At 41.0% G+C, this 26344-nt stretch overlaps 2 protein-coding genes across 3 annotated transcripts in view; one reads left to right on the top strand and one right to left on the bottom strand.

Annotated features, from left to right (window-relative positions):
- Positions 1 to 7569: 7569 nt before the first annotated feature.
- LOC138982171 (syntaxin-7A-like) lies at positions 7570 to 20824 on the top strand. The gene is made up of 3 exons (XM_070355400.1): positions 7570 to 7661; positions 13919 to 14041; positions 18790 to 20824. The coding sequence occupies exons 2-3, from the start codon at positions 13942 to 13944 to the stop codon at positions 19008 to 19010; spliced, it is 321 nt and encodes a 106-aa protein (XP_070211501.1). The 5' UTR covers positions 7570 to 7661; positions 13919 to 13941; the 3' UTR covers positions 19011 to 20824.
- Positions 20825 to 20954: 130 nt separating this feature from the next.
- LOC138982170 (U5 small nuclear ribonucleoprotein 200 kDa helicase-like) overlaps positions 20955 to 26344 on the bottom strand; it is a 62320-nt gene continuing 56930 nt past the window's right edge. The window contains exons 42-46 of one of the 2 annotated variants that reach the window (XM_070355397.1): positions 25455 to 25598; positions 24394 to 24570; positions 23667 to 23827; positions 23390 to 23471; positions 20955 to 22812 (exon numbers count right to left, since the gene is read on the bottom strand). In XM_070355397.1, coding sequence (XP_070211498.1) covers positions 22561 to 22812; positions 23390 to 23471; positions 23667 to 23827; positions 24394 to 24570; positions 25455 to 25598 — 816 coding nt within the window. In that variant the 3' untranslated portion in view covers positions 20955 to 22560. Of the gene's footprint in view, positions 22813 to 22945; positions 23069 to 23389; positions 23472 to 23666; positions 23828 to 24393; positions 24571 to 25454; positions 25599 to 26344 lie in introns of those variants that run through there. The other variant, XM_070355398.1, reaches the window with a different exon arrangement.

Below are 26344 nucleotides of genomic sequence, written 5' to 3'. Positions count from 1 at the left end.
CCTGTGTGTGTGTGTTGAGGATTGTGTGTGTTCGTGCGTGTTTACGGTGTGTGTGGATGTGTGCATGTGTCTGTGTGTGTGTGTGTGTGTGTGTGTGTGTGCGTCTGGGGTTTGTGTGTGTGTGAGTGTGTTCTTGCGTGTGTGTGTGTGTGTGGGGGGGTTCTTGCGTGTGTGTTTGTGTGTGTGTGTGCGTGTGTGTGTGTGTGTGTGTGTGTGTGTGGGTATATGAGTGTGTGTCTGTGTGTCAGTTCTTGCGTGTGTGAATGTGTGTGTGCGTGTGTGTGCGTGTGTGTGTGCGTGTGCGTGTGTGTGTCCTCGGTTATGTGTGTGTGTGTGTGTTCGTGCGTGTGTCTGTTCTTGCCTGTGTCTGTGTTTGAGTGTTTGCATGTATGTGTGTGTGTGTGAGTGAGTGTGTGTGTGTGTGTGTGTGTCACTTGTGTGTGTTTTGTGAGTGTGTGTGTGTGTTGTGGTTGTGTGTGTGGTTGTGTGTGTGTGGCTGTGTGTGTAAATGTGTGTGCGTGCCGGCTTTTGCCCGTGTGTTTGTGTGTATGCACTTGCCTTTGTGCGTGCGTATGAGTGTCACACACAATATAACTAAAGACACACGGCCAACACACGATAAAGGTACTGCGAGCAAATGTTAATTTCCAGCTTTTTATTGTAAAGACTTATTTACCCATTATTGACATACAGAACCGCACTGATTGATAAGTACAGATTGAAGCATCGTGGTAAGTTAAAGGGAGTCCCGCTATCAAACACCAGTAAAATGACAACAATACAGATGTTACGAATGGTTTTTGTAAATTTACGTATGATGTACTCACAAATTACTCATGCTCTCTATTCCAGGTTCGACCTCACTCATAATAATCAAGAAGGAAAAAACAGTTAACAATTTACTTTCGTCCTTTGCATCCAAATACTACACAATACATGCACATACATCCAATGCCAACACGCACACTATTCAACTATCAATTCTGGTCACACAACAAATCAATTATCTAACTGGCCTTTACTCGCACACACATGCATACTTCACTTTCTCACGTTACCACATTTGAGTCTTCCATGATGATGACGACGACGACGAATGACACAGGGTAAAGATGAAGACGATGTGCATAATGGCGGTAATCATGTTAACAGGACCAATTGTAGACGACAGAGATGAAGACGGTGACAGTAGACATGCTGGAATGACGAGTGACACTGGATAGACGTAGATGCTATGTTACAGTCATGCTCTCATGCTCTCCGCTGCCGAAGGAGACTATGGCGGTGGCGGTTGCCGGATTCATACTTCCTCGGTTCCTCCCTTTTGTCTGACATACAAAGAAAACGACAATAATAAGTCTCTGGTATGTAAAGTGGCAATGTTATATACATATGCATGGAGTTGGCCACTTTACATAAACACTACTAATAATTCGATAGCCTACTCTAACTAAATCGGTTATACAACATCAAAGAATATTTACCTCACTTCGGCAAGTCATTCACTCTATTTAACTTCCATCCGTCCTCTGTGACAATTCAGGTAAAAGTGACCGGGACAGCTCACCCGTCCACCAGTTGGGGTGGATTCACAAAAACTTCACGTGCAACGTGACAAGACAAAAATCCGTGGGTGTTTAGGCTGTCAACCCTAGCATCCATAGGTGCTTGCACTTGACATTATATTATCGTGTACACAAAAAAACAAGAGTGTACGTGGGAGTCTCAGCCAATGAACGCATAATAATAATAATAATAAGAAGAAGAAGAAGAAGAAGAAGAAGACAGTGCATGCAACATTACGGAAACAAGAAATAAATATTTTCAATCTGGCTAAGATGAGTTGCATCACATTCGTCTGAAGGCAAGCATTTTGAAAGAATGCTTACTCCAATGTTACCATAACGCAGTTTTCCCCAAAATAGCTAAGTGTGCAAAGTAGTCGGTTTGAATGCGCGTGAATACATTAAGAACCAATGGGAAATCAGCGCGCAGTGCAATAGAATAAGTGAGAGTTGTGTGGAACCAGTCTCCTGGCACCTGAGAGAACAACTAGCATTGAAATGAACAAGCGACTTAGGATCAAAACTCTGTGCAGTTTGCTTCAATAACGATAATATTTATTTATTTTTAAATTGTCTATTATTACAGGTGAAGAACCTTTTACTCGGAGAACTTCACTTTTATAAAAAATAAAAAAAATAAAAAATTCATGTCATAACGCCACACATGGCCAGGTATATGCAACGTCACCCGCCGACACCCCCCCACCCCCAAGAAAATGCAACCCATGATAATGCTAAATCTGTTCACCCTGTGTGAGGGATTCGCGTGTGATTTACTGTTTGACGAGTTTTGTTCAACACACAAGATACCTACACACACAAAAGCAATAAGGATATTAAGTCGTAAATGAAACTGTCCGGCATACTCAATGCCGTATCAACTAATCTTACATTGGTGAACACGATAATTTCTTGGGGTAGTTGTGTACTTTCTTTTGGTGGAGAGTATATTTGCGATTTGTTCTGACAGAACACACAAGACAAGCACCCATGCTCAGGGAGGAGCTAAATGACCTACATCAGTCACAGTGTTTGAAGCTGTCTTCCGGAATTGTCTGCTGTGTGTCCAAATATATGAACATCTCTTCCAGCAGGTCCGGTGTCGTTTTGCCAACCCCGCCCAAGGGAAGACAAATGTGCTGGAGTGTTTTACTAAGCTAACGAAACAAAAGAGACAGCTTACAGCCGTCATTTTAAGCACAAACGCACGAGCGCAAGCTCACACACACACGCACACACGTACACACACACACACACGTACACGCGCACGCACGCACGCGCACACACACACGCACACACACACTGACGTACGTGTGCACACACACACGTACACACACAAAGGTACGCGCGCACGCACGCACGCACAAACACACAGACACACACTGACACAGACACACATACACACGTACGCACACACGCACACACTCACGGACACACACACACATACACGCACACACACACACACACACACACACACACACGCCGAAGCCGGATGAAGAAATGATGACAACAAACATTACCACGTCTGAGATATTTTCGGTGTTTGTCCGTTCGCTTTTTGTTTAACCCTGTTATGCCGTGTGACATGACGTCGCTCAAACCAAGATCATATCCCGTGAAGCTTGTTCTATTATCAATCAATTTCTTTTCTTTTAAATCCGTGGACATTTATTAAGGCAAAAAATTTGGCCATATTAGGGTGGATGGCGGAGGGCGAGGGGGGTGGGGGAAACACAAGAATCGTTTAAAGGCAAAAAATGGTCATTAACATATTGCCACGATCAAGGCTCCAAAGGCAGAGGAAACATCGTGGCTAACGCACACCCGAATGTTGAACCATACTATTTATGTGTTGTTCGTATATATTTGTCCAGAATATTCTGTTCCTCATCCGTTACTTTTTGCGATCAGTAATCATACTTATAGTATCCTGGGCCTCCTTTTTTGATCTTGACTAATGGGAATTATATGTTACTTATAGGTGATGACGGCGTTAAATCACTCTTGGCGAAGCGGCTTCTTTACTGGTTTCTTCTAAGACTACATAGTCTGATCATCGGCATTGTGCAAGTTTATATACTGTTGTTGCTTCTGTGTCTGTGTGTGTGTGTGTGTGTGTGTGTGTGTGTGTGTGTGTGTGGCAGTGTGTGTATGTGTGTCAGTGTTCATTCAGTGTTTGTGTATGTGTGTGTGTGTGTGGCAGTGTGTGTATTGTTTGTGTGTGTGTGTGGTGTTGGGTTTTCAGTTTGGGGGGGGGGGGGTCTTGGAAAGAAAGACAGACGGAAGAGCTAGCTCCTGTTCTTTGCAGGAAAGGTAAAGACGCACTTGAGCAGTTGCGTGTACATACTATCATGAGGAGATTAACCTTATCACCACCAGAGTGAGCTCCCCTCTGTCATCTTTGCATGGCGTCATTGTTACTTCCCCTCTGTCATCTTTGCGTGGCTTCATTGTCATTCCAAGTTTGTCGTTTATGTATTCACCAGAACATAGATATAATATCTATATATATCTATGACCAGAACCAGAGACCCAAAGTGATTTTCTCTTCGTCTCTGCCAGAACTTGTTCACCAACGGTGTCGTTTCGCCATGATTCAGTGACACTTCTTTCCCCATTCCCGTTATTAGAGTCGTTTCGTCGAGTGGATGAGATGCGCGAGCGCGCGCACACACACAAACACTGACACACACACACACACACACAAACACACACACGCGCATGTTAAGGTAGCACATAGATATGAAGAGATGCGAAGTCTTCCCGCTCGACGGTTATCTTCGCCTACGGCAGGGACAAGTAATCCTCCCACTGCGGCCAGTTAAGGGAAAGTAACGTTGCGCACAAAAGAAAATATTAGCTCCCAAACATTGCCTCCACGCACAATGTAAGGCATGGACTTAAAACAATGGCTGCAAGAACCGAGGGAACCGTGTTTTTGACTCACTTCGGGAACCCAATCCTCTCAAATGCGTTCGTGTGCACACTATTGAAGCTACAGAATATGAATCAAGTATACTTACCACTGATATCTCTCCGGCGTCTGAAGCTGGATATATCCAAAGAAATATGACAGAAAAGCACTTCAAATCGGTCTCAGAGAGCAAGCGAACAACAACGTAGTACGGGATGATGGCTGACAATCGCGCGAGGTCACGCTGACCGAGCGCGGTACCCCAAGAGTTCACGCGAGCGGCCTCGCTTCGCATCTCTTCAATGTATGTTCAATGTACGTATGTCTCTGGTGTCTGGTTGACCGGTACTGTCTGGTCAAGTGGGTCAAAATAGCTATTTCTGCGTTTTCGCTGCTGGTGGAAGTCACTTCAAATACTCCAATAATACGAGTGATAAATATGAAGCCCACCGACAAACAACCACATAATTTTTTGGATTTCGTTACATTTTCATTTTTATAAATTTTCTCCCGGTGTAACACGAGAAAATTACTCCCACGAGATTTTTACTCCGGAGTAAACATTTCGTACGAAAAAGTTACTCCCTTTACGAAAAAAAGCACTCCCCCATTGCACTAGAAAATTACTCCCCAAGACAGGTGAGTTCCGAGAAAACATTTCGTACAAAAATGTTACTCCCCTGACGAATAAATAACGACTTCACCCCAACACGAGCAATTTCAACTTCCCATGCCAGGTGTACAAAATTTGTACTCCCTTGTCCCCTGTTAGTCTTGGTGGTGGAAGGGGTGGAAGGAGGGTAGCGCGACATTCGTGTGCGCGAGATCACATATTGGCATTAGTCCCTTCGCCCGCATCCCATTTTTGCGTACGAGATTTTTACTGGAAATAAAAAAAAATGGGGAGTAAAACTTTCGTGGAGGGAGTAATTTTTTCGTGCTTTGGGGAGTTCTTTTCTCGTACGAAAAGTGTACTCGGAGTAAGAATTTCGTACGAAATATTTACTCCGGAGTTAATTTTTAGTGGAGTAAAAATTTCGTGTTACACCGGGGATTCCCCTTTTACGCGCGCTTCTTGAAACTCTGCTGCAAAATGCACATGTTGCTATTGTTCATTTGTGCGCTGCTTGCAGTGTTTTGTGCCGAAAGAGGGAGACAAAGACAGAGATGCCGTGGCACAGTATTAGATAGTGACATATATACACAGACACACAGGCAACCACATCCTGCCTCCCCCCCCCCCCCCCCCCCCCCCCACACACACACAGTACAGAGAGAGATCGAGAGAGAGAGAGAGAGAGAGAGAGAGAGAGAGAGAGAGAGAGAGAGAGAGAGAGAGAGAGAGAGAGAGAGAGAGAGACTGATGACTCGGAGTGCTGGCTCTGACTCATAACCTTGACAGACTTTATAGAAGCTCATAACTCATAACTCATAACATTTTATTGATCCAACAAAGGAAATTAAATTGGTCATCAGCACATATAGGTCATTAATTATAAAAGAATAAGAGAAGAAAATTCATAAAACCCATGATAACAAAAAAATATCTAAAGTAATATATGTACAACTACAATACCCTTTTTACTTGCACACTTGACACACCGACACACCAACACACATGCATACATACCTACATACATACCTACATACATACCTACATATATACATACATACATACATACATACATACATACATACATACATACATACATACATACATACATACATTCCATGTTAAAGTGCAGCTGTGTGCTTAATACTAAAGACCGTGTTACATACTCGTTTTTCCGTTAGTTTCGTTCTGCTAACTTTGTCCGTATGATTTTGCTTCTACTGTCCATTGTCGTATTGCAGACACAAGTGACAAGCATTTGCCAGTTATCAAATATTATTGCAGTAAATGTTTACTTAATTTGTGTTGGATGTACTTGACATCAAACTGCATTACAGTCGTATTACATAGTTTACATAATTTATCACCGGTTTCCTTTCTTGACTCACATTTTTCACCATTTTCCATGCTTGTATCAATGTGGATTATTTCTGTCAAGAAACCTAATTTTAAACAGACAGTTTTCATAGAAAACATTCTTATAGATAACAAGCTAGCATTTCGATCGCCTCACTAACAATCATTTAAGTACGACACAAAAATATCAAAACTGTTTGTCTTTTGAGATGCTAATCAGAATTACAGTTCTCCTTGTTTTTATCTCCAGTTTCTGTTGGTAAATTCTTTCGTAAAAATGCTTGAAACACCTATTATTAAACTTTTGTTTCTTTTGAGCAGAAAGACCAGCTTTTACACTGTCGAGCACGGTAAACCGTTTTGCTGTAGACAAGAAAGACCATCATCCGTTTGCCAGCTACTGCCGCTGTTACACACCGTGCGCACACACACGCGGCACACACATACACACACACACACACAGACATACACACACAAACACACAACAGACGTATGATGATGGACACCTCTTTGGCAAGTTTGATTTATGACAAAACAACACGTACAGTACATTAACAGGCACGTTGACCATAAATTATGGTCTTCAAAGAGGACACACAGACAAACAAGTATCAGGGATGGCCAAATGATCGTCCGCCCGATCGCCAGGGGCGAATACAAATCTCGCCGGGCTAGTAGAACCCGCTTGGCAACTCGCCCAGCTGGTCAGGGAAAACTGATTCTGTTCAAATCCAACACTTCTGGTTGTATAACCTAGTTTCAAAGCGTTATTTAACACTGCAGATACAGCAACTGTGGTATGTAGGCCTACCGGGCTAGCGAAATTTCTGGCGGGCTAGAGACGTTCTTGAAGTTACTCGCCCCTTGAATAAACTAATAAATAATGGCCAGTCCAGCGGCCATAGCAAACCAGCTAGAACTGGCTACGGAAGACAAGGAGCCCGGGAGACGCGTACAAACAGAAAGGTATGTCTGACAGCATGCATTAGTGTAAAAGTTTTGAAGGACATGACCTTACGCAAAGGTTGAGTTAGAACAAGCGCTGAAACAAGCACAAAGCACACACTGTCATACCGAGCAGTACATCATCGCATCTCAGCACTGCTCGTATAAAAAGACAACTTCCACCCTTTCCTCCGCTTTTACACGGAAACTGAATCTGTTACAGAGCGTACATCAGTTTCCTGCAAGAGCGTGACCAGATACCCTGAGGGTACGTTCATTTTTCCTTCTTGGTTTAAACATGATTTTTTGTTAAAAGATAACATAGGGTGGCAAAAACATGTAATACAAAAGAAAAACTTGGGACCACACAACAAGCTATGCTTATATTAAGTGTGGTAATGTGTCCCATGATCGGTGAGACATTGGCGCTGCCACGTGTATTATCTATTATTCCCCCCTCTGCTTCTTTACCTCTGTAAACTTGTAGAGCTAGTTATTTTTCGATAATGACCCAGCAACCAAACAAATAACGAGCCAGCAACAGCCTGAATCCTCGATAGTGCAATGGGTTGAGAAGCTGTTCTGTTTCGGTACTACTTTTGCGACTGAAAAGTTCCGAACGCTCTATACGTACGAAGTATACATCTCTGGAGCAAACAATACAAACATACCGCATTTAAATTAACAACTACAGGCCTGAACACATGAATCTCCATATAAAATCCATGAGTTCGGTTGTTTTCTGAATCTAGATCTGCAGTGCACAAACCGTTCATCACAAGCAAATTCCCAAGGCAAGTAACTCATACTCTGGCGACAAGAGTAGTTCCCCTTCTTTTAACGCAGTTTCTTCGACAACACTGACTGCAATCCGACGGTCAGTTTTCAACAATATTTCATTTTATAAACAGATCACACGCAACCAAATGCACACACCTCATCAATTTAAACAACATAAAGCGGTTTCATACACTATTTTCCCCAGAAAACTGAACTTCATACAGTAATTAACGTTGGAACACGGGTGCAAAAGTTCGTCTGCTAGTCCCATTTGACGAAAGAACATTTACTAAGCGATACTAAAACATAAACAGAACACACAATATCTGCCTTTACCGCCACAGCAGAATAACAGCATATCTGTGTACTTGATTTTAGTCCAAAACAGGGAAACTGAAAAGAAGTGTTAACAGAATGGAATGATTTGCACAGAACTATACAACCGCGCATTAATCGATCGCCTGCGCAGGTTGACTGGTTGAGTGATTCGGATTCGATCAAACTTTCGCACAAAAACTCCTGGTTTTTTGGAATAACTGAAGAAAGGAGGAATAAAGAGGTTACACACCTCGTCTCAGTGATTATTAAAAATAATGGTCTCAGTTCGCGGTCATGAAAAAGCTCGCTGAAGCTCGCATTTTTCATGATCCGCTAACTTCGACCATTATTTTTAATAATCACTGAGACTCGGCATGTAACCTCTACCTAAAGTGTGGCGTTCGTGAAGATGTGTAGGCCTATGTGCCTGTGTGTGTTGTACTAGTATAACGTATGTGTACATGGAATGACATTGCGGGTTACCTGAACATTGACAATGACGAAAGAAAGATTGTGTGTGTGTGTGTGTGCACGCGCGCGTGTGTGTGTGTGTGTGTCACGTGCGTGTGTGTGTGCGTGCGTGTGTGACCATGTTTGAATTTATTCGGATTTAGTTCTCTTTCCTTGTTTGTATTATGATTATGTAAGTGTAAAGCGCTCTGGGCTTGTCACCACGAGGTTTACGCGCTATATAAGTAATCGTTATTATTATTATTAACATCTACACCAAAAACGTCTCGTACAGGTACCGTCAAGGTCAAAATAATGCTGACATCCTCAAGAAAAATACCAGAGCAAAATAAAGAATGTAAATTATAATCAAAAGCAAAGTGGAGTAAAATATAACAAGTCGCGTAAGGCGAAAATACAATATTTAGTCAAGTAGCTGTCGAACTCACAGAATGAAACTGAACGCAATGCCATTTTTCAGCAAGACCGTAGACTCGTAGCATCGTCAGTCCACCGCTCATGGCAAAGGCAGTGAAATTGACAAGAAGAGCGGGGTAGCAGTTGCGCTAAGAAGGATAGCACGCTTTTCTGTACCTCTCTTTGTTTTAACTTTCTGAGCGTGTTTTTAATCCAAAAATATCATATCTATATGTTTTTGGAATCAGGAACCGACAAGGAATAAGATGAAAGTGTTTTTAAATTGATTTGGACAATTTAATTTTGATAATAATTTTTATATATTTAATTTTCAGAGCTTGTTTTTAATCCGAATATAACATATTTATATGTTTTTGGAATCAGCAAATGATGGAGAATAAGATAAACGTAAATTTGGATCGTTTTGAAAATTTTTATTTTTTTTTACAATTTTCAGATTTTTAATGACCAAAGTCATTAATTAATTTTTAAGCCACCAAGCTGAAATGCAATACCGAACCCCGGGCTTCGTCGAAGATTACTTGACCAAAATTTCAACCAATTTGGTTGAAAAATGAGGGCGTGACAGTGCCGCCTCAACTTTCACGAAAAGCCGGATATGACGTCATCAAAGACATTTATCAAAAAAATGAAAAAAACGTTCGGGGATTTCATACCCAGGAACTCTCATGTCAAATTTCATAAAGATCGGTCCAGTAGTTTAGTCTGAATCGCTCTACACACACACACACACACACAGACAGACAGACGCACATACACCACGACCCTCGTTTCGATTCCCCCTCGATGTTAAAATATTTAGTCAAAACTTGACTAAATATAAAAAGGGAAGATGATGAGACTGTAGTCTGCAACAACAATGTCAGCAGAAGCACAAGACCAATGCGCACGGAAAAGATCCTGTAATCCATGTTGGAGTTCGGTGGGTTATGGAAACACGAAAATACCGTGCCCAGCATGCCTACCCAACGAAAGCGGAGTGAAGCTGACTACGCTCTCAGAGTATAGTTTGGGAAACCCAAATGGCCAAACGAGCTCACACGTCACCAGAATTTCTGGAACACTGAAGAAGAAGATTCTAGATCTGTTGCTCTCCGTTGGACAAGAAAAATCGAAGAACTGAAACGCATGTTCAACATGGTTTATCTTGTGAGATTGTTGTGTGAATGCATTTCACCTGTTAATATTCATCACGTCAGGTACCGGCACGGTTGGCCTAGTGGTAAGGCGTTCGCCCCGTGATAGGGAGGTCGTGGGTTCGAACCCCGGCCGGGTCATACCTAAGACTTTAAAATTGGCAATCTAGTGGCTGCTCCGCCTGGCGTCTGGCATCATGGGGTTAGTGCTAGGACTGGTTGGTCCGGTGTCAGAATAATGTGACTGGGTGAGACATGAAGCCTGTGCTGCGGCTTCTGTCTTGTGTGTGGCGCACGTTATATATATGTCAAAGCAGCACCGCCCTGATATGGCCCCTCGTGGTCGGCTGGGCGTTAAGCAAACAAACAAACAAAAAATCACGTCAGGTAAGTGATTGGCTGACCCAGGTCGCGAGAATGCTGTGACTGACAGGCATAATCAGATAGGAGTGATCCAGTCAGTTCCCATTGCGGCTGTTCTGTCTAATGCGCGGGGTCGTTTCGAAATTTCTTTTGGTCGAAATAGACGGTAGTAAACCCGTTATTTCTTATATGCGAACTGTTAGCTAAATTAATGATAACAGACATGTCTCAAAATAATATCAGCATTCGTCAGCCGGCTCATGGCTGATATCCATTTTCTCAACATGTCTGTTAACATTTTCTGACAGTCAGCATATTAGAAATAACTCATAATAACCCTCAAATCAATTAGGTGTGTATCGTACGTATGCAACGTGGGCTTTATAAGCACGTTTTGCGGATCAAGCAAAGACCTAGTTTAATGCTTTCTTTGTGTGGATGTGGCCACTGGTTGCAAGATAAAGGCATGATCATTATCGTGTCCTCTGGATCTGAAAAACAATCAAATCTAATCAAATAAATCAAATTAGCTTTGTTATCTCAAATCTGAGAAATTACAGTGGTGGCAGATGAACATGAAGGCAAAGGAAACACTACAACATAATTAACATTAAAATAAATGTGCTAACTAATAGGCCTGTAACCAAACACCTCGCTGAATACAAGCAGTATGGGAAATAAGCGCTCCATCTTTAATAATAGACTGCGCAACGAGAGAAACCGAGAGTTTTGCGAGAAAAAACCTCCTGGAGCCTGATTCAGTAACAAGCATTGAAACGAACAAGCCACTTACTTCCTCAAATATCTCTTGAATCTTTAAGGTCGAAACGTCGTACATTGTTAATTTGTGTCGTCTTCGTTTACGCGTCAGTACAGTATTTGTTGCTCTTTTATTTCTCGCTCTCACGCGCAGTCATCATTCTTCTTCTGCTTGAATCTTAGTCCAAACATTTTTTTTTTAAACTGTCTTAGTACCAAGATCTCTTCACGCTTTTGTCTATGGCATAAGATGTTTGGAGTAAATCGCTGAGATGTACTGGCTGTAGTGTCGTTTTTCCTTGTCACATTGTGAGGCCTTCATTTTTTACTGCCTGTCAACTTCACTTTATTTTCATCCTCCCTGTGCAAAACAAACTCGCAAAAAACAAAAACGGAGGTTAGAAAGAGAGGAGACAGAAATGGAGACAGGAAAGAAAAGAAATGGAGCCAAGAAACCATAGATTCATAGGTAGACATGCGCCTTGAGTCGCCTTGTGTGGTGAGATACGTGCGCGATATAAATCCTCGTAAATAAAAGATAAAAATAAATAAGAAAAGAAAGACGGTTTGTTCTCTAGAACTGTGTACCAGTGTAAACCATGTTACGCGGGTGACATTTCTTAATTTAACTGACATTTAAACCATTAATAAAAAAACAAAACAATCTGGTTTTGAATATATCCTTGACCTAAAAGAATTAGACATACTTGCACATTTTGATTGTCTGCGTTCAGTACATTACAAGCATTTCAAAATACATTACTCGCGTAACAGGGAAACCAGGGGATGTGACATGAAAGAAAATGAGGACAAGAATGTATATGTTTTTGCTGAATGTCTGAATTATAATCTAATTTGAACATTAATGAAAAAAGTAAAGAGAATTCATTGCAATTGCCATGTGATATACATTATCACGGCCTCATTTACATGATATACCCACTAGTGAAGTGCACGATATTGCTATCTCATGGGTGGTCTCTCTCGTGTATGTAGAATAATACATTGTAATTGCCATTTGATATACATTATTATCATTTAAAGGACTGAGAATGCATGTAACAAAAGGGCACCCAGATTTTGAGAATAACACAGAAATAGACAAGAGGAAACAAACAATATTTTATTAACAATATTATAATAATGAAATATTATGAAAGTTAAGTGTTGATGTTATCACTTGTTCGCCATATTGTCATCGTGTCGAACGAGTTCATAAGCTGTCAGCTTGTTATCGTTCTATATGTTATTTTTGTTAAACGATTGTACATATCAAAATGAATAAAAACACGCTCAAACCAATCTATCAACAAAGTAGTGATCTACTGTCAATGTTTCATTGTGAGTTAGCTCCGTGTCCCCAGCGCTTGGAGCTTTTAGGTAAGCGCTCTATAAATTTCCATTATTATTATTATTATTATTATTATTATTATTATTATTATTATTATTATTATTATTATTATAGAAGTGAGGGATAATCACTACGACTAGATTGAAGTAGAAAAACAACGAGAAGGAGCGGGAGGGGGAAGAGTAGGAGAAAAGAGCACAGGCGTGGTTTTTTTTTTTAATTTTTAATTTTGTTGAAACAAAGTCTGCACGCCTTAGGCCCCAAAAAAAAGGTCTGTTTACGGTAACATAGGCCAAAAAAATAGGGTCGGTAGGTCGGGAATTTTTTTTTTTTTTTTCCAAAAAACCATATTTTTACGTTATTTTGCCAAAAAAAACAAGATTTTTTTTTTTTTTTTTTTCCCCAAATGCCAAAAAAAAGTCTAGGGTCGCGCGAAAAAACTAGGGTCGGTCGGGTTACCGTAAACAGACCTATTTTTTTTTTGTGGCCTTATAATAGTTTTGGGTATATTCTCCAGAGTTGTGTACCGTTCTGTGACATGCATTTTCAGTCCTTTAGATGATTATAACGTATATTAAATGGTAGCTAGAACATAATGAATTATCTTTACTTTTTTCAGTAATACTCGAGTTAGATAATGATACAGACATGCACACAAAAAAACATAATATATGTGTTTGTCTTTTTTTCTTTAAGTTTATCTAGACATGTGTTGTTTTGTTGTTAAACATTCATCTGGACGTTTGTTGTGTTGTTGCAGAAATGTGTTTTAACATTCATCAAAACGTTTGTTGTGCTGTTGCAGATTTTTGTTTTTAATGCAACTGGACGTTTGTTGTGTTGTAAACATTTTTTTAATTCATTTGGCCGTTTGTTTTGTCGTTGCAAATATTTCTAAAATTCATCTAGTCGTTTCTTCTTATGTTGCAGACTTTTTTTTTACATTCATTTGGATGCCTGTTGTGTCGTTGCAGACAAGCAAAATGACGACGACGATGTATGCTTTTCTTCTTGTCCTACTGCTGGCGTTGGTGTCATCACAGCTTGTTCCCAGTGAGTACCCCCTCCCTCCGCGATACCTAATTTACACCTATAACATCTAAACAAATACCTGTGATGATCCGATATTTTAACACAATTACTTCTCGTATACAGGCATACAATCCTGAAAGTTTCAAAGCGATCCACCAGGGCATTGCTGAAATACACAGCTTTTTGTTTTACCCCTCAATATATTGACGGCAAAAACTTCCCTTTTTTGACTGCTCGTGCGATCGACACCTGCATCCTTGCTAGGTTTACATGGTTTCTGTAAAAGCATTGAGAACTTATTACACGTACTTACAAATAGTTGCTCGTGTTATAGATGACTTCTTTAAAGCCTTGAGAGTTAGTTACACGTAGTTATAACCAGTTACTCTTTTTATATATGATTTATGCAAAAGCCTTGAGAACTAATTATACGTATTTAAAACTAGTTGCTAGTATTATAGACGTATTTTGCAAAAACCTTGAGAACGAATTACCGTACACGTATTTTTAATTATTAACTGGTATTATAGATGGTTTCTGCAAAAGCCAAGAGACGTACTAGTCACTCGTATTATAAGTATTCTCTGCAAAAGCCTTGATAACTCATTACACTTATTTACAATTAGTCACTCGTGTATTAAAAATATGTTCTGCACAAATCGTGAGAGCTAATCACACGTATTTACAACTAGTCACTCGTATTTTAGACGGTTTCTGCAAAAGCCTTGAAACTAATAATTTATTTACAACTAGTCACTCGTATTTTAGACGGTTTCTACAAAAGCCTTGAGAACTTATCACTGTGACGTATTTACAACTAGGCACTCGTATTATAGACGGTTTCTACAAAAGCCTTGAAACTAATAACGTATTTAAAACTAGCCACTCGTATTATAGACGGTTTCAACAAAAGCCTTGAAACAAAGTGACGTATTTAAAACTAGTCACTCGTATTATAGACGGTTTCTACAAAAGCCTTGAAACTCATAACGTATTGACAACTAGTCACTCGTATTATAGACGGTTTCTACAAAAGCCTTGAAACTAATAACGTATTTACAACTAGGCATTGTATCATATAGACGGTTTCTACAAAAGCCTTAAAACAAATAACGTATTTAAAACTAGTCACTCGTATTATAGACGGTTTCTACAAAAGCCTTGAAACTAATAACGTATTTAAAACTAGTCACTCGTATTATAGACGGTTTCTACAAAAGCCTCGAAACTAATAACGTATTTAAAACTAGTCACTCGTATTATAGACGGTTTCTACAAAAGCCTTGAAACTAATAACGTATTTAAAACTAGTCACTCGTATTATAGACGGTTTCTACAAAAGCCTTGAAACTAATAACGTATTTAAAACTAGTCACTCGTATTATAGACGGTTTCTACAAAAGCCTTGACAAGTAATAACGTATTTAAAACTAGTCACTCATATTATAGACGGTTTCTACAAAAGCCTTGACAAGTAATAACGTATTTAAAACTAGTCACTCGTATTATAGACGGTTTCAACAAAAGCCTTGACAACTAATAACGTATTTAAAACTAGTCACTCGTATTATAGACGGTTTCTACAAAAGCCTTGACAAGTAATAACGTATTTAAAGCTAGTCACTCGTATTATAGACGGTTTCTACAAAAGCCTCGAAACTAATAACGTATTTATAACTAGTCACTCGTATTATAGACGGTTTCTACAAAAGCCTTGACAAGTAATAACGTATTTAAAACTAGTCACTCGTATTATAGACGGTTTCAACAAAAGCCTTGACAACTAATAACGTATTTAAAACTAGTCACTAGTATTATAGACGGTTTTTACAAAAGCCTTGACAAGTAACAACGTATTTACAACTAGGCACTCGTATTACAGACGGTTTCTACAAAAGCCTTGAAACTAATAACGTATTTAATATGACGGGCGCTGTGGCGGGTGGTAAGATGTCGGCCTTTTAATCGGAAGGTCGAGGGTTCGAAACCCGGCCGCGGCCACCTGGTGGGTTAAGTATGGAGATTTTTCCGATCTCTCAGGTCAACTTATGTGCAGACCTGCTAGTGACTTAACCCCCTTCGTGTGTACACGCAAGCACAAGACCAAGTGCGCACGCGGAAAAGATCCTGTAATCCATGTCAGAGTTCGGTGGGTTATGGAAACACGAAAATACCCAGAATGCTTCCTCCGAAAGCGGCGTATGGCTGCCTAAATGGCGGGGTAAAAACGGTCATACACGTAAAATTCCACTCGTGCAAAAACACGAGTGTACGTGGGAGTTTCAGCCCACGAACGCAGAAGAAGAGAAGATAATGTATTTAAAACTAGTCACTCGTATTATAGACGGTTTCTACAAAAGCCTTGAAACTAATAACGTATTTAAAACTAGTCACTCGTATTATAGACGGTTTCTACATAAGCCTTGACAAGTAATAACGTATTTACAACTAGGCATTGTATTGTAGACGGTTTCTGCAAAAGCCTTGAAACTAATAACGTATTTACAACTAGGCACTCGTATTATAGACGGTTTCTACAAAAGCCTTGAGAACTAATAACGTATATACAACAATATAGGCATTGTATTATAGACGGTTTCTGCAAAAGCCTTGACAGGTAATAACTTATTTACAACAAGATGCTCGTATTATGGATGAATTCTGCAAAAGCTTTGAGAACTAATCACACGTATTCACAACTAGGCACTCGTATTATAGACGGTTTCTACAAAAGCCTTGAAACTAATAACGTATTTAAATCTAGTCACTCGTATAATAGACGGTTTCTACAAAAGTCTTCACAAGTAATAACGTATTTACAACTAGGCACTCGTATTATAGACGGTTTCTACAAAAGCCTTGACAAGTCATAACGTATATTTACAAGTAGGCCTATAATCACTTGATGGTTTCCCCGTTCCGTGCAATAGCCGAGCGTTGGCCTTGTAGTATGTTTTGCGACGTTTAACAAAGGACGAAATAAGAAGGTAGATGGGTGGGTGATCACCCTTGCTAAGCTCGCGTGATGGCCACACAAGAGAAACACGAGGCTGGTATGGCAACAGCCAAATTAATTCAGAAAAGACACCCCAAAACAATTGCTACAGAAGGCGGAACGTGACCCCAGGCACCCCAGCAACGATATAAAAGACTTAAGTGATAGTAATGTGTAATCTGTGCTGCATGCAGCCTTCTCCCCTTGCCCCTGTCCCTTCGACCACCCAAGTCCCCCCCCCCCCCCCCCCGCACCGCCTCTCCTCCCAGTCTCCCCTTTCCCTCCAGTCTGGGAGACCCGCAGCCACATTAATTCAGACAAGACTGAGTCGAGTGGCTGAAGAAGGCGGAAACACGGTCCCGTGGTGACGGAGCTGAAGAATAAAGGGTTCATCAATTGTGATCATGCAGCTTGACTCCCCTCCCCTCCCCCTCTCACCTCCAACAAAGGCGGGTCTAGATCCCACAGGACAGAGGGTCCAGGGAAGACGTATAGGGTGGAGGGCTGGAGTTGCTATTCTGGGCGTAAGGACGTACGCATTTCATGACAACCGGCCATGACTTTCTCACAGGCACACGTCACAACCATTTATGACAGACGACGGTTGCTGGAATTTATTGCAGTCCGTTGACATTTCCCAATCTTCGCTATGGAAAGGTGAAATGTCTTGTTATAGAGAATACAAGCACTGTAAGAAATGATACGTGAAACAATATTTCCTCTTAATACCACACCCTGTTAAGCCGTTTCAAGACCGGAAACACAAGGTATTTACACACACCTGATTATATAGGATAAAAGTGTGGTAAGAGACCATTAAGGACACAATTCATAAGGCTTAACATCCGTTTAGCGCAGTCCGTGTTTGTGGGCACGGGGTCATGCAATGAATAATGGTACAGTTGGATATTTTGTTTACAGGAGAGGTTTGTTTGGGGGTTGTTGTTTTTTTACATGCAAGAAATGAAGGTAGAGTCGGAGATATTTTTTATGGGAGAGACTGGTGTGTTTTTTTAACCTGCTGGTGTATTGCAAATTTGTGGGGAATTCACCGTTATTGCGGTTTAAAAGATATCCACTCAAATCAAGCACACCCAAACATATGAATGACATAGTGTGTTTTGTTGTTTACTGTGCTCAGCTTTTTGTGTTTTTGTGTGTGTGTTTGTGTGTGTGTGTGTGCGTGTGTTTAATTTATAGTTTTTGTTTTGTTTGTTTGTCTGAGATTTGCTTTGCGTTTGTCTGTATTTATACTCTGTTTTGATGTTGTCTGTGGTTTGCTTTGTTGCTTTCGATGCTTTGCCGGCATTCTTGTTGTCTACAGATGCTTCGTGCCGCTTAAAAATGAAACATAATCTTATGGTTAAAGGCTAATGGTCAGAATGAAGAGTCAGATCAACCCAAAAAAAAACCACAAAAATATTTTTTTTTTGGCTGGGGGGGGGGGGGGGGGGTTTCCGGAAACCCCAGAAACCCCCCCCCCTCGTCCGCCCCTGCCCAGTTTGATGTTTACGGCCGTTTTCTGTATATTTTCTTTCTTCTTGTTTTCTTTCTTTTCAGATATCTAATTTGCAACAGAGAGTTGCTGCGAAACTGAGACTTTTGGTGATCAATATCAACTCTTATTTTGGTTTTAAGATTGATTGATTTTAAAAAAACAACTTTTTTCTTTTTTTTTCTTCTTTTGCTTTGAAGTCATTTCCTACCTACATGTTTGTTTGATATCTTGAGTCCCACTGTCCTTGTTTTCTTAACCTTTGTCCTCTGCTTTCAGATGACGGCGGGGGCCAGGCAGGGGGAGGCTACCCCCAGAACAATTACCCGACAGGCGGCGGCTATAATCAGGGTGGTAGTGGTGGAGGTGGCGGCTATCCCCAGAACAACAACTACAACCAGAGAGGCGGGGGTATGGGTGTATACGGCCCCCAGCCACGGCAACCAATGAACTGGATGAACCTCATGTACTACAACATGTTTAACAACCTCTTCTGGTAGACACGCTGAAACAACGCCACTAGACGAACGACATCGTTGGGTACTAGATGTTTGACGTTTTTTTTCTGGTAGTGACACTGAAACATCGCCACTATGATGAACGACATCGTTGGGTACTAGATGTTTGACGTTTTTTTTCTTCTGGTAGTGACACTGAAACATCGCCACTATGATGAACGACATCGTTGGGTACTAGATGTTTGACGTGTTTTTTTCTGGTAGTGACACTGAAACATCGCCACTATGATGAACAACATCGTTGGGTACTAGATGTTTGACGTTTTTTTTCTGGTAGTAACACTGAAACATCGCCACTATGATGAACGACATCGTTGGGTACTAGATGTTTGACGTTTTTTTTCTGGTAGTAACACTGAGACATCGCCACTATGATGAACGACATCGTTGGGTCCTAGATGTTTGACGTTTTTTTTCTGGTAGTAACACTGAAACATCGCCACTATGATGAACGACATCGTTGGGTACTAGATGTTTGACGATTTTTTCTGGTAGTAACACTAAAACAAAGCCACTATGCTCGAAACTGGAAACTTCAACACCGTCTTCTTGTAGCAGCTTGGATAAGACGAATGCTATATCTTCTTGACACTTGGATAAGACGAATACCATCTTCATCTTGACACTTGAATAAGACGAACAAAGTCTGCTCTAAAAAATTTAAATAGGATGTGTCTCTTAGTGGAAACTTAAATAATATTGATCAATAATGTTTTCTGGAAGAAACTTTGATGAGGAACAATTAAATCTTCTTGTAAAAAACTTGGATAACATGAACAATATCTTCTGGTAGAAACTTGGATAAGATAAACAACGTCTGTTTGTAGAAGCTTGGATAGGATGCATGTGTCTTTTGGTATAAACCTGAATAAGATTAAGCGTCTGCTAGAAACATTTATAAGATGAATCATGTCTGCTCACGGAAACTTGGATAAAAAGGACAATATGTTCCGGTAGAAAAGGGGATAAGATGAAGTGTCTTATGGTAAAAACTTTGATAAGACGAACAATGTGTTCCAAGTAGAAACTTGAGTAATATTAATGTGTGTCTTCAGTTAAAAATTTGTTAAAAAAAAGTTGATTCGGATGAATATATTTTCTGGTAGAAACTTGATAAGCTGAACAAAGACTTCTAGTGCACACTTGGGTAGGATGAACAATGCTTTGAGATGAAAAGTTGAATTTGAAGAACAGTGTCTTCAGAAAAAAATGAACCATGTTTACAAACAAAGTTTTTCTCATAGCATTGATTCGTTTTAGTGTAGAAGTTTTGAGCGAGTACAACGCACATAGAAGCACCATCTTACATGTGAGAAAAAAAGGATGTACAACTTTTTGGATAGACCTGCATCATACGAGGGTTTGAACAAAATAATTGCCCCCTATAAAAAATTTAAAAAATAGGAAAGGCAGATTAGAAGACATTAATCTTATAGCATCAGCGCCTCCACCTCATTTGGTAAGGGCAAAGAACTTTTACCCTGCCCCTGTACCTTCGAATTCAGTCTTGGTAAATTGTTTACCCTCTCTCTCATCTATCTTCCCCCTTCTTCTCTTTTCCACTCACAAATGCTGAAGATAGAAGACATCACAGGAGTCCATGCAGCTTGTTGGCTGAATAACGCTGGAGAGTCCATCAGAACAGATTAGTGAGGGAAAAGCGTTTCTTCATCTTCTCTTTCTGTTTCCTATTTTTGATGCTACTGTACATTGTAGACTAGCCTGGATATGGTGTGTTGTCTTTGTCCGTTTTCATTCCATGATTGTATTCCAATAAACTTGTCTTTTTGCACGCAGTTGGTTTTACAGAATGTGTCATGTCAAAATGCAGAAGGGTGTAATTGTGCTTTTATGAAAGCCATGTGTCTGAAGTGGAACGACAGAAAGACAGAGAGGCAACGTTCTGGAACACACACACACACACGATTTGGATGTTCCACAAAAAGTTTATTACGAATAGAACACAATGATTTTCAAGGATGCATTTATGTACAAAAATGAATTGGAATACAAACTTTGCAGAACACCCTTACCCATAAATCAAGGGGCTTTGTACTCTACATCATCCCTTTATCCTAGCTTTCACAGATGTATGAAACTCTTAACAAATGTCAATATCTGACAGAAAAAGTCTGAAATATGAATACAAATGAATGCAAATAACTTTTCAAACCAAGAATGTAAAGCAACATGAAAATAAAATATCTTGCATGTGCACTTCAACATAACCATTCTTTTTGCTCATACACATAACTCTTCATTCAATGCATTTCATACAGCTTCTGCTTTCTACTGAAATCTTCATCCTCTCAAACCTTATCCACACACGCACACATGCACGATCGCACGCACGCACACACACAAACGCAAAAACAAATGCCCCAACACACACACACCACAAAATTCGTTAAAACAGAGCAGATTTCTTTAGTGAACAGTTCTTTGCAGAGACTTTTGACATTTCCACAATTCCAAATACCTTGTCAGTCATTTTTCTATAAACCTTCTTTTCTGATTCAGGCATTCGCAAAGTAAATCTTGTATCATAGTATACATTCTCTTTCCTCACTGATTTTCTAGAGTTTAAAGTTTACACAATCAAAATAATTCCTTAAAACAGAAAAGAAACATTGAAAAGCAAACAATACAATAAAATACAAGCTACATTCAAAACAAAGTCTTTTTCAATTCATAACCTTTAGAATATGTCATTCATTCACAGTTCATACCTGATAAAAATAATCATCTACTAGTCTCATTATCATTTCTGTTCTGCACCCTTTGTAACTGGAACGTTTTGCTGTTTCGAGTTGAATAAAAATAAATTTCTGCTAAAAAATTTTTTTTTTTTATCATGAGAACAGAAACTTATGTCACACTAGCGACAGTAAAAAAAAAACTAAACAACAACACAAGGTCCAGATTTATAAGAGTCATTACTGCAAAATGGTCACAGTTGACAGACCTCAACCCATCCTTCACCCCTCAGTTACTGTCACTGCCAGTCTTAATAAACTGTTGATCATGAGAACAGAAACTAGTGACAGTAAAATTATTGACACTAACACAAGGTCCGAATGTATAAGTGTCACAATGCAAGGTGGTCACACTTAACAGATCTCAATCCATCCTTCACCCCTCAGTTGTTGTCATCTTCTGTCTCAACCTCAGGCGATCCAACCAACACTACTAGAACGTGTTGAATACTTATACATTTCTGCTAGAAACTGTTGATCATGAGATCAGAAACTTATGTCACGCTAGCAACAGTAAAAATATTAACACTAACACAAGGTCCGAATCTATAAGTGTCATTACTGCAAGATGGGCACACTTGACAAGATCCCAATCCATCCTTCAGCCCTCAGTTGCTGTTGCTGCGGGACTTAATAAACTGTTGATCATGAGAACAGAAACTTATGTCACGCTAGCAACGGTAAAAAAGAAGTAACTCTTACACAAGGTCCGGATTTATAAGTGTCACTACTGCAAGGTGGGCACACTTGACAAATCTCAACCCATCCTTCACCCCTCAGTTGCTGTCGCTGCCGGACTCTTCGGAGGTGTCGCCCCCCTCTTTGACGTCGATGCTGATCTTGTACTCCTGGTCACACCCCATGTAGGAGTCGCTCATGAAGTAGACGGTGTAGCTATGGCGACCCATGGAGGGCGCCAGGAAGTCCAGCTTGACCTTGGCCTTCTGCTGCAAGGACAGCCGCTTGATGGACAGCAGCGAGTTGTTCTTGGGGTCGCCGATCACGACCCACCACCCCTCCTCTCGTTTCTGTAAAAAACACAACAATGTTACAGATACCAGTGATCACTACCCACCACCCCTCCTCTCGTTTCTGTCAAACACACAACAATGTTACAGATACCAGTGATCACTACCCACCACCCCTCTTCTCGTTTCTGTCAAACACACAACAATGTTACAGATACCAGTGATCACTACCCACCACCCCTCCTCTCGTTTCTGTCAAACACACAACAATGTTACAGATACCAGTGATCACTACCCACCACCCCTCCTCTCGTTTCTGTCAAACACGCAACAAAAACGTTGCAGATATAGCTGTGTCTATCAAAGTTCACAAGAAAAGCAAATGGTAATGCGGCTCCCCTTCGTCATGTCCCATTACAGTGGAACCCCTCTTTTAAGAACCCCCAATAGATGACCCCCCCCCCCCCCCTCATATTGCTATTGTTGATGAATCATGACCACCGCTCAGTGGAATGATAATTTATCAATCAGCCAGAGAATGTAAAAGAACCATCAAACAGTGACTAAATGACCTGAAAACTGATCCATGAAAATGCAACATAAGAAAGATCCGGAGACAAAAGTCAACACAACAGACCTGAGGGAAGAATGGAGCGATGACGGGACCGGTGACTTCATCCTCTCTTTCCAGTGTCACCACCACGTTCACCGTTGATCCACTGAAATAGACAAACACCAGTTTAGCACATCATACACACAGGTTCAGGCTGATTACACCTAAACACGTACACACTTTGGGTAGCTCAACTCTTGTTGCTGATAGCTTTCCACTGGGAGGAAGCGACCCGACTTATGCAGCAATAGAATAACAGTAAAGTAAATAAAAGTAAATGAAATGAAAATGATGCACCAACCTGCGAATGCTGTCCTTGTCCTGCACCTCGTAGTTGAGCTCGATGTTGGGGTAGCGGTTACAGAATCGCGCAACGTCGGCCATCTGGGCCTCCGTCAGCTGCAACAGGGCGTTACGCTCCTCATCCTCCATCTCCATCACGTCAAAGATCGTCTCCAAGTTCTGACATAAACACATGTGTCAAGGTTACTTCGTGTCAAGGTCATTCATAACCAAGGTTACAGGCATAACCTAGGTGTCAAGGTCACTGTGTGTTAAGTTCTCTTAGTACCAAGGTGACTGACATAACGTAGGTGTCAAGTTTACTGTGTCAAGGTCTCTTAGTACTAAGGTCACAGGCATAACACAAATGTCAAGGGTATTCCATGTCAAGGTCTCTCAGTACCAAAGTCATTTTAAAGAAAGCAACAATTATCAAAAACCTTTATGAAGTCACAGATGTGTTCAAGTTTCTGGGTTGGATTCACAGTGCTGAATGTTCTCAGTGATCAAGTCACTCAGAGTAGAAAGTCAAAGTTCAGTGCAAGCACTGTGTCAAACACTGTCTTCTTGGGTCTTTCTTCTGCCAACATAAACATGTACGCACACACACATGCACTTACGCACAATCATGCATGCATGCATATCACACACACACACACACACACACACACACACACACACACACACACACACACACACACACACACACACACACACACACACACACACACACACACAATATCTACCTTTTCCTGGCATCGCTTGATGATGTCCTGAGAGAAGTGAGGCAGCTGTTTGAGATAGGAGTCTTTGTTCCACAGGGCCTGGGACACCATCTGGGCCAGCTCCATGGCAGCCAGGGCGGGACTCAGCCACCCGTTGGAACTCAGCACGTCCACACACGCCTGGATCAGTCGGATGGCCTGCACACACACACAGTGGTCATAATGACATCAGGTAAAAGTAGGTCAAGGTAGGTCAAGGTATTCTCATAACTATAATTGATCATAGGGGAGCAAGTTTTTTTTAGGGCCAGCTTTATGGATTTCATTTTCTTTTTCATATTCATTACTTTATTGTCCCATCGCTGGGAAATTCGGGTCGCTTCTTCAAAGTGGAAAGCTAGCAGCAACAGTTGGATGGCCGGAGCACACACACACACACACAGTGGTCATAATGACATCAGGTAAAGGTAGATAAAGGTACTCCCATAACCATATTTGATCGTAGGGGAGCGACATGTTTAGAGATCTATCTCAACTTTATTTAGGGACAGCTTTATGCATCAGTTGGATGGCCAGAGCACACACACACACACACACACACACACACACACACAGTGGTCATAATGATTGAAGGTTGATAAAGGTACTCCCATAACCATATTTGATCATAGGGGAGCGACATTTTCAGAGATCTATCTCAACTTTTTTAGGGCCAGCTTTATGGAAACACACGCACGTACACATACACACACACTCACAGTGGTCATTATGACATTAGGTAAAGATAGGAAAAGGTACTGCCATCACCATATTTGATTATAGGTGAGCGAGATGTTAGAGATGTAAACTTTTCTAGGGCCAGTTTTATGAGGGCGGTGTCCATCTCCTCTTCCTCTCTGCCTTCCCCGAACCTATACAGGGGTTAGGTATCCATTTCCAGCTGGGTAGACTGGGCTCAAGAGCACTAGGAAAAATCGGAAAAGGCAAGCACTCCAAACGAGATTACGTGACAGCACACTGGTGACACACGCAGTACTGGCTCCGAGACCAAGGTTACTGCATGCAAGAGAGGTGTGCCTTACCTTGCTGAGAATCTCCTCAGTGTCTGACTGTAGCTCAGCAGACAGCTGCATGCGAGAGAGATGTGCCTGCAGCAGGAGGTTGGTCTTGGTGTGGGGGTCGTTGAACTTGGGGTTGGCCGGCTTGTTGGGCAGTCGCACCGCCAGCTGAAAGTGAAACAAATACACAGTGAATGCTAAACCACAACATTTACAATAAAGATAAGGATAAGATTCATATAGTCCTGTGAGGTTACCCTCATGGAAATTCAGGCTGCTTTCTCCCTGGGGAAAGGGAGCTACCATACAAGATACAGCGCTACCCATATTTAGTTTTCTTTTCCTTCATGCGTTTATTCATGTTTCCAAGCCCTGAGACTTTCGCTGTGAACTTGGGTTCTTTATCGTGTGCATGCTTGCACACGGGGGTGTTCGGACACTGAGGAGAGTCTGCACAAAGTTGACTCTGGGATATAAATCCCTCACCGAACGTGGGGATCGAACCCACGCCGATAGCGACAACTGGTTTTGAAGCCAGTGCCGCTACCGACCGAGCTATTTCCCTGCCCCAATGATTGCACAATACATGCAGTGATCAGCTGTGCGCTAATTCCGCTTGTTGGGCAGTTGCACTGCCAGCTGAAATCACAATAGACAGTGATTGCTAAACCACAGCATTTACAATTATTCTACTAATCATAGAATGACCGCTGGTTATTTGAAAGAAAAGAAACCAAGCGGTTAATGTGTGCACACAGCGTGATGTAAATCATAGTGAGATGACATTCAATCCTGCATCTGCTGCTTTTGACTGGCCGTACAAAATGATCTTCTTACGACTTGTACTGGTCAACTGTCTTTTGTGAACTGTAGGAATTTAGTGTACCAAGTTTCTGCATCATAAAGAAGGTGTT

This window comes from Littorina saxatilis, linkage group LG12, assembly GCF_037325665.1.
Source record: "Littorina saxatilis isolate snail1 linkage group LG12, US_GU_Lsax_2.0, whole genome shotgun sequence".
NCBI classification, from domain to species: Eukaryota; Metazoa; Mollusca; class Gastropoda; order Littorinimorpha; family Littorinidae; genus Littorina; species Littorina saxatilis.
The sequence above is the reverse complement of the archived record's forward strand: the minus strand, read 5'-3'. Positions and strand labels throughout refer to the sequence as shown.